General features: G+C 47.9%; 1 protein-coding gene across 1 annotated transcript; it reads right to left on the bottom strand.

Moving 5' to 3' along the window:
- Positions 1-2,733: 2,733 nt before the first annotated feature.
- On the bottom strand, positions 2,734-5,072 carry LOC119334460 (aspartyl protease family protein 1-like). The gene is made up of 4 exons (XM_037607018.1): positions 3,919-5,072; positions 3,411-3,799; positions 3,248-3,319; positions 2,734-3,146 (listed from the first exon to the last, which is right to left on the bottom strand). Exons 1-4 carry the CDS (start codon positions 4,845-4,847, stop codon positions 2,929-2,931), a joined length of 1,608 nt encoding a protein of 535 aa, XP_037462915.1. The 5' UTR covers positions 4,848-5,072; the 3' UTR covers positions 2,734-2,928.
- Between the last annotated feature and the right edge of the window lie 4,368 nt (positions 5,073-9,440).

The raw sequence follows: 9,440 nt of genomic DNA, 5'->3' as shown, positions 1-9,440 counted from the left end.
TACGTACCTGGGCCATGGCATGCCTGGTATACCTCGCACAGCTTCCTGGTCTTTCTTGCGGGGCGGTACATGACAGTGGGCCAGCCTGCTAATTAACACTAGTCCAATCAATACAACTGACCTTTCTTTATTTATACGCCGACAACAAAAAAAATTGTGCGAAGGCTTTTCGGCTGTTGCAACTCACGAGAGCTCCAGTAATGCTAGAGCTACAGGCCTTTTTTACATGGTTCGTCGTATGGAGTGATGTGGAGCAAATATATTGCCTTAGAATTAGCGGGAGGGGCCCACCCCCTGAAAATCAGGGGCGGGCGAGCGAATTAGCAAGAGGGAGTCTGTAACAGACGCATAAAACCCCCGTATGGATTATTGCGAGAGCTCCTGTCTAACGCTCGCTAGCGTCAAGTAAAGGAGCTTTCGCTGAAGGTAGATACAGATGGGCGGCCCATTTAGAGGTCAGGAGACCGAGCGCGTAAAAAATTCACCAAAAATACACCGCGCCAACGAGAGAGATCAAACCGGTGACATCCCGCCAAGTAATTCTACAACCCAGCAAGTCAATCTGATAAGATGTACTGGTTCACAAGCAGCAGGAGAATTTAAAGTACCGGACAACTTTCAAATTTTTTTTGAATAATTCTCGTAAATTGAGAACAAAATATATAAAATTCTGAATAAAAATGCCAAAACTTTTTGAAACCGTGAACAATTTTTTAAATTCGAACAAACTTTTCAAAAGTGAACAATTATTGAAAAGTTGAACAAAAAATTCGAAATTCCAAAAAAGATGAACAATTTTTTAAAATATACATTGAACATTTTTGTATTATCCACTGGAAAATTTGAAATACATAGTGAGCATTTTTGTGATATATGCCAAATAAATTTAAAATATATATTTAACATTTATGTAATGTAGGCTGAACAAATTTTGAATTGTGAACAAAATTTAAAAACCATGATTTTTTTATGAAATCATGACGAAAATACAGAATTTGAATTTTTTTTGAAAAAGGGATAAATTAATACCAAAAGGATAAAATAAAATGCGAAGGAAATAAAGGGGGGGTATAAGTACGGTGCGATGTTAGTCTTTTTTTAGCCATTTCTATTATTGTTTTATAATATTTCTATTTCCCTATTGGTTTTTCCTTTTTTTACTACTTCTAAGGCTCATATTTGAATATTTTGCAGGTTGTGCAACAGCTGCACATCTAATGTTTTTCCCTTTTTTACTACGTCTAAGGCTCATATTTGAATGTTTTGCAGGTTGTGCAACAGGTGCACATGTAAAGTCTAAAATAAAAAATAAACTAGTTGCCTGAATAAAGCATAAAATGGTTGTATACAAACCTTTTTTTACCGTTTCTTTTATTGGTCTTTATTAAAAAAATCCTGATATTTTTACCCTTTTTTTACTACTTCTAAGGCTCATATTCGAATGTTTTCCAGGTTGTGCAACAGGTGCACATGTAAAGTCTAAAATAAAAACTAAAAATAAACTAGTTGCTTGGAAAATAAACCATGAAATGGTTAGGGAAAATAAACCATAAGATGGCTGTATACAAACCTATCTTTTTGCCTGGATGGCTGGATGCATGTAATCCGGGCATGGATGATGCAGAAACTCTCTCGGCCCGTTGATAGAGCATCCAAGGCTAACTCTAACATGCAACCGCAAATGGATGTCCTTTTTGTCGGGATTCTGTCTATTTAGGTTGGGCATAGAGGCGGCATCCGTCCTCTTTTGTGGTTGCATTGCCAGTGGGCCCAACACGACCAGCGCATTTGGTCCGTCGGATGGCCGGCGTGCAAATGTAGACATTCGTTTAACTAAAAAGAAACATATCATATACTTTTACCACCAAATAAATCACATAGTACCATAATAATAAATAGTTTCACAACCAAATAAAAATCACAAAGTTTACAACCAAATTTAAAATGTCACGAATACATCGAAAGAAAATGAACCAATACATCTACTGGTTGCCAAGGTGAGTCTACATGTGCTCAACCAAGTAATCTTGAAGCTGCATATCTGTTTGCCAATCACGCATTTCATGATGAAATTTGATGAATTGTTCAAACGTTATCGGTTCTTGGTGCTCAGGCCCAACAATTTCACCCTGTAGTTGGAACCCTTGGTCATAGATGATGTCATCACGCTCATCCTCCACGATCATGTTATGCATGATCACACAAACAGTCATCACCTCCAAAAGCTTGTCGGTGCTCCATGTCAGTCCAGGGTGTCGAACTATGGCCTATCGAGATTGAAGCACACCAAAAACACGCTCCAGAAGAAAAAATCCAAAAAAAAATTGTCTGATAGCGAGCTCAAATGCACCTGTATGAACGGTAAAATCCAAAAAGAAAAATCCGATCTCTTTGTGATAAACATTGATGACTGTTTTACCAGCGTACAATTTTTTTTTGATGGAATGACATTCGTTGAGAACAGGAAAAACATGATCATTTTGGTGCATCAATTTTTTTTCAGACCTCCACAAATGTCATTCCATCACGAAATTTTGCATGCAGATGAAGCACTCATCAATGCTTGTGTTGCCAAAAAATCAGTTTTTATTTAAATTTATTTTACTCTTTTTTTGGATTTTACTGCTCACCCGTTTGCATGTGAGTTCGGGACCTGCAGAAGAACACTGTCGAGATTCCTAGATGTCCCCTCAAAAAGAAAAAGGAAAGAGTGACATTTGTACACAGAAGGAGTGCATCTGTATGTTTTTATTCGCATCTGCATGTGACACGCCGCATGTACACATGGGCTTCCTCACTACAAACCAATCAGCAAAACCGAACCTATAAATGATCGACCTAGCTAGTATATGAATCTGTATCAAAATTCTGAATTCGACTACTAATTTGTATGTATGTATGTACACCACTTCTCCCGCGCCGATCATGTCAGACCACGGCCGCGGCGTAAGCCAGCAGGGGAAGCAGCAGCGCCAGGGAGAAGGAGAGGCGGCTGCCGCCTGAGCCGGCCTGCCTCGGCGTCACCGGCACCGCGCCGGGGTACGGCGTCGTCTCGCTCTGCCGCGGCTTGATACGGGTCGTCCGCGACGGCCCCGGAGCCGCGCCGGGGCTCCCGCCGTGGCCCTCCGTCTCCACGTCCTTGTAACCTGCAGTTAATTTAGTTGGGACAATCAACCAATGATCCATATACAGCACAATTCATTCATCAGGTATACATACAATTCATGGAGAATGATTGTGAGCTTACAGTCGAACTCGTGCCAGCCGAGGACGGACCTCTCCCGGTCGAACACCACCTTGAGGCCGGTCATGAAGTTCTCTGCATGTTTTATCGGTGATGAAGTAATCAGCAATCAGCAACGGAACGATGAAGGAATTAACCGAAGAGAACAAGTGTGCAGTGCGCGTACGGCCGATGATGTCGATGGTGATGTCGTTCTTGAGCACGGCGAGGCAGTATCCGACGGCGACCATCTGGCCGTCGCTGGTCTCGCCGGCGATGAGCACGAAGGGGCGGGTGACCGGGAACACGGCCCCGCCCCTGGTGGTCAGGCTCACCTCCGGCACGAACAGCTCCGTCTGCCCGCGGGCCAGCTGGTAGCAGTACTCGAACGGGATGGAGGCGCTGAGGTTGGCCCTCTTCTCGCGCACCTGGGAGTCGAAGCTGGTGGCCAGCTCCGTGTACGCCGGGTCGTTGAGGTACGTGAAGGACGTGCCGGAGTCGACGACGGCGGCGAACTCCGCCGCCAGCTCCTTCCCCTCCACGGTCATCGCCGCCACGCTGATGTTGTACGTCGGGCTGCACGGACAAGAAAAGTCGCCGATCAGTCAACCCTTTTGACTTTTCGGCCTGCACTGACATGTGGGACCCACGTGTCGGTGTCCTGCTAGTGATAGAGCCCCTAATTAACTACTTACTGCGTGTTCCGGACGGTGAAGGGCGTCTCGGCCTGGCCGCGGCGGCCGGCGTCGCCGAAGTTGATGCGGCCGAGGCCGTCGGGGCTGAAGCACATGGAGAAGCTGTCGGAGGCGACGAGGCCGGCGGCGGCCAGCACGCTGGGCACGGACACCTTGTCCATGCCGAGCCCCAGCAGGCCGTCCACGGCGGCGCCGTCCAGGAACGCGCCCGTCTGCACCTGCCCGCACCCGAGCACCACGGGCGCCTTCACCGCCGTCGAAGACGCGCCCCCGGCCTCCTCCCGGCTGAGGTGGAGCACGTCCTCCACCAGCACCCCGGAGGAGGAGGTGTTGGCGGAGACGTACCTCACGGTGTACGGGCAGCTGGTGCTGTTGTTGGCGGCGCACGCGTTGGGCCGCTCGCAGAGCGCGTGCTCGCAGGTCACGGCCTTGCTCGTCGACGACTTGCCCGGGCTGTACGGGCGGAGCTCCGGCCCGCCGCGCAGCTCCGAGGCGTTGGCGATGGGCGCGCACTGCTTGCAGTCGCAGGGCACCCAGAAGAGGTCGCTGCCGGTGTCCAGCGCCACCAGGAACGTCGCGTTGGGCGTGCCCACGGCCACCTCCGCGTAGTGCAGCGACCCCTCCAGCCGGAACGTGAGGTTGCCGCTGGCGAAGTTGAGCAGCCCCTTCGCGTCGCCCTCGGCCAGCCCGCGGCGGGCGAGGTGGGCGCGGTCGTGGCGGGACAGCGCGGCGTAGTACTCCAGCGTGCCCTCGGCCTCGGCCCACCACGCGTGGCCGCGCGCCTCCGCCCACCGCCTCACCACGGGCGAGGACCGGTGGTGCAGGTCGAACCCGATCCCGGAAGACGCCTCGCCGGCAGCAGCGAGCTCCGCGACCACGGCCACGGCCATGGCGACGGTGACGAGCGACAGACAGGTGGAGCGGGCCATGGTGGTGAGCAGAGTAGGCGTGCGGGGACGGCAATAGGACGGAGCACGGTTGGTGCACGGGGCTTAAGAGCAAGAGAGGGGGACGCGCATGGCGGCGAGAAAGTCAAAGTCTTGTGTGGTTTACCCGGCGCGACGTCAACGGTGGGTGGCGGATGGCCGGAGCGGGCAGGGGAGCGGCGACGCGGCTGGACCGGCCGACGTGGCCGAGTCCGGGAACTCCTCAAGTGTTCGACAGTGCCGGCCTGCTTCTTTTTCCATGAGAAGACTTGACTTTTGTTCCTTTGTGGCTTGGGGATGGCCCACATCACCGCGTGACGTCCCTCCATTGTTGTCCGGTTCAGAGCTGTACGTGGTTGGAAGAGTTGACTGAACCTTCCCGGTGCTCTGCTGGGCATACAAATTTAAAGAAAAACGTAGCAGGGCCGTTTCTTTGTTCTGCACAAGAGGCAATGTAAATTTGTTGTGAGCTCGTCGTGGAACGCAGCTGCACACGTACGTACTACGAGTATGCACTAATGGGCAGAGCGAATCTAGCCATGGGAGAGGATAGATAGTACAGTAGATAGAAAGATGAATCGTGTACGAATGTCAACAGGTTGCACGGACAGAGGATATGTAGGTACGGTGCATCCTGGTTCCAGCCAAAAAGAAATGATTTGATCGAATCTAGACAGACGAGTTGACCTTGGAAAACAACGAGGCCCGATCTACTAGGTAGCAAGCCAACAAAATAGTGCAGTATCTAGAGTATATGTAACTATGCGCATAGAGTATACAGCTGCTTGTTGAATGGCTCCTTGATCGGCCAAGTCTCCTGGTCGATGCAGTGCGAGCAGGACAATGGACATTCACCGGCCAAGCACCTGATTTACTCCGGCCTAGTAGGTGCTAGAGAGTAATATGATCTATGAAAAAGAAGCCCCCTCTAGTCTAAAGTATGGCAATACTGTACATAGATGGAACCTGTGTACTCACATAATGTAGTGCATATTAGCATATAGATGGCACCCATAGAGCATGTTTAACTTTGATGCAATCGTTGCGTTTTCTTTTCTAGGGGAAATTGGACTTTTATTCCATTACAATGGGGTTACAATAAAGAGGCACGAAAACAACGATGCATGGCGCATGAAGTAGCCAAACAACAGTACACGCCCTCCCTCTGTCCGGCTATAGAATACCAATTGATGGGCTACCCTATTCCAATCCCGTTTGAGCTTGAGTCCTGATTTCAGCCATCGAGTGACCATAAACTGACTTAGAAAGGTTGTTGTTGGAGAAGATGGCTAGAGCTTATCAAGAGGTTTATTAGACAGTGGTCGACAGCTCAAGCGTTGGAGAGCACCGGAGAGCATGGACCTCAGTTTCCAAAGCATCATTACAATTGCAGAGAACGTGATAGGCAGCAAATGGTACTAGACCATCATGATTTGATCCCTGAAAATCAATCCAGCCGCGGCAGGCCCATCCAAAGGTGCCAAAGAACTACTCCCTCTTTCTCATAATATGAGAGCGTTTTATTCATGTAAAAAACACTCTTATATTATGGGACGGAGGGACTATCAACCAAAACAGGCCAGGTTATATGACTAGTACATTGCTCGTGGAGGGCGCACACTGTTTACACTCGCAGGACACCCTGAAGAAGTTGCTGCCGGTGTCCAACGCCGCAAAGAACGCCGCGCTCACACGTCGCCGGCCGAAGCGAACGTGCGGCCACGGCACGGCGACGAGCGACGAACAGAGATGTGGCGGGCAGAGCAGGCGTGCAAGGACGACAATAGGAAGAGAGGACACGCATGGCGGCAAGAAAGTCAAAGTCTTATGTGGTTCTCGCGCGACGACGTCAACGGTGGGTGGCAGATGGCCGGAGGGGGAAGGGAAGCGAAACAGCGACGTGGCCGATTACTCGTTACAAACTGAGCTGTCTGTACTAAAAAAGAAGAAGAGAAAATGGATCCAAAGCCTGTTTTTTCCATGACACAGCTTGACTTTGTGTTTTGGCCGGCAGTCTGGGGTGGCCCACATGACAGTGTTATAATAGTGCTACGTACGTCCAGCAGAACGGAAATCTAACGATGCATGACGTAGCTCGACTTTTCTACGAACATTTTATTCATGATGAAGATGCGAAACAGTGTTGCCCGGCTCAGGACCGTAGGTGGTGGAGCGTTCTTTTTTTCCCTATATAAATTAGTTGGTGGAGCGTTCACTAAACCGGGCGCTCTGCTGGGCAAAAGGAACAATACAAAAGATCTCGATCGAGCACTACTCTATGCTTATACTGAAATCTAGTACTCCCTCCGTTCCTAGATATTTGTTTTTCTAAAAATTTCAACAAATGACTACATACGAAATAAAATGAGTAAATCTACACTCTAAAATATATCTATATACATCCCTATGTGATAGTTTATTTAAAATTCCTAAAAAGACAAATATTTGAGACAAGAAAAAGTAAACAAATCGTGTACAAATGTCAACTCGACCTCGGCGGACGTACAGAATATATGCTCCCACTCATTATCCAATAGCTAACTACCGGATAAAGAAAGAGAAACCGATGCATGCAATGGCTGGTGTGTGCATGCAGTTGCTTGATCCTATAATTAAGGGATTATAATTGGGTGCTCGCATTGTAAACCTTCACGTCATACCACATACCTCATCCATACACAATGTCCACGTAGCATATACTCCAAGGGAACTAGCTAGAGAGTACGTAAGTGTGGTAAATGTTCTTTTGTTTCATTTATTCATTTCTAGGAGGTCATATATATTGCTCTTGTAATGTAGTATTTACTTTGTGACGGATAATAGCCTTTCCTCAATGGAGTATATACCAGTTATTTTCTTTTTCAATGGAGTATATACTCCTTCCTTGCGGTAGTCTGTGCACCTTATTTTTTGTGAATGGGATATGTACCACTTATTAATTTTTCAATGGAGTATATACTGGTTCCTTGCGGTGGACTTTGTACCATATTTTTTGTGATGATGAGTATATACCAACATTTTCGATGTAGCATATACCACTTTTTTTGTGTTAAGTTATACCAACGTTTTGGATGGAGCATATACCATATTTTCATGATGCGGCATATACCACTCTACAAACCAGTATAATTATTCAAAAAGAAGTATAAACAGAAAAGAGTTTTTTTGCGTGGGCAGTATAATCTGGGTTAAGTATTGGTTTTGTCCACTCAAATAGTCAAATAACACAAGACTCAAACTGTTTATAGACATCACATCAGAAGCATCAGTGTCGTGTTTCTCTTGGTTTTTGCATGTTTAGTGATGGATCGGTCATACTGAATCAATCGATCTAATCAAAATGTTGCGGATCTTCGGTCGGCAGAGTCTCTTGCATCGTGTACGTGTAGCCGCAGCGACGTCAAGAGAAAACTGAGTTACTTTGCCTTGTACTTGTGGGGACAACGGATGGCCAACCGATCCCGTTGAGCTGAAGCAAATCTTGTGTAGTAGAGCGTCATCTAGATCAAGCATGCATGGAGAAGACATGCCGCCGGTCCGCGTAACCCATCTCGCAGGGATTCCGATCCAGGTGAGCTGCATATCAAACATGCAGGCTATGTAAATTAACACAATGCCAATTACAGAGGGAATCAACGATGCATGTAATCCAATCGTACATGCATGCATACCTTGTCGTGGTTGATGCCAATTGGAAGCAGATGCATGCCGGATCACTGGTTTCATTGTTGGTCGTCCAGCCGCACCGCATCTCAGCGCCTCCGCCTCCGTCGCCTTTTGTTTTGGTATGCGCGGACGCCATAGTAGGAGGGAAAAAAATTCTATGAGACCTGGTCTCATATAATTTTTTTTCTAGTAGGAGCTTATATATTTTCCTAATAGATCGGTTCGTTATTCTAGCAAGATAAAGCCAGTCACCCAAATCCCGGTTAGCACGGACATGCAAACAAATTCTGAGCCGCAAGTTTGCATGCGATATTATCCGAGGTTTTTTAATTAATAAAAACAATAAAGGCAATAAGTGGTGCGGCAGGGCATTGAAGAAACTAGCGACACCTGGCGTAGGAGTACATACTCCTAGGAGTACTAACCTATTTTTCTATATATATATATATCCTTGTTCCAGATTTAAAATAACACTACATCGAATCTAGACAGAGTCGTTGACCATTAAAAAGGACAAGGTCGATCTAGCCAGCGCGCTATCTGCCGTTGCATCCCGGCCGATCGACCGAGCCCCAGGTTTTAATTTCTTTTCCCAGTGACAAGGTCTAAGGTGCTGCTATAATATTTTGGACAGTGAAAGACAAGACTGTCTACGTGGCCTCTACAGGGCGCTACAGTGACTCATTTTTTGTCTGTTTGGTCTGGAACTGACGCCGGCGGACCCATGCCGAATCCGACGCGCTGGGGCGCTGGGGCAATTGATTTTGGCGCGAACGAACGGCGGGCCTGCCGATTCAGCGACCTACGACTCGTTGTCCTCACAACGCCTCGTTTCCTGCGGGAAATCAAAGCCAAGGCTACCGCCGGTCAGCCTTCCATTGATTCCTCACGGGCGGCGCGGTGTGGCGACGCGCCCCCTCCCGCTACGCA

Source organism: Triticum dicoccoides, chromosome 7A (assembly GCF_002162155.2).
Source record: "Triticum dicoccoides isolate Atlit2015 ecotype Zavitan chromosome 7A, WEW_v2.0, whole genome shotgun sequence".
Classification (NCBI taxonomy): domain Eukaryota; kingdom Viridiplantae; phylum Streptophyta; class Magnoliopsida; order Poales; family Poaceae; genus Triticum; species Triticum dicoccoides.
Note: the sequence above shows the minus strand (reverse complement) of the source record. Positions and strands in the feature narration are given on the sequence as shown.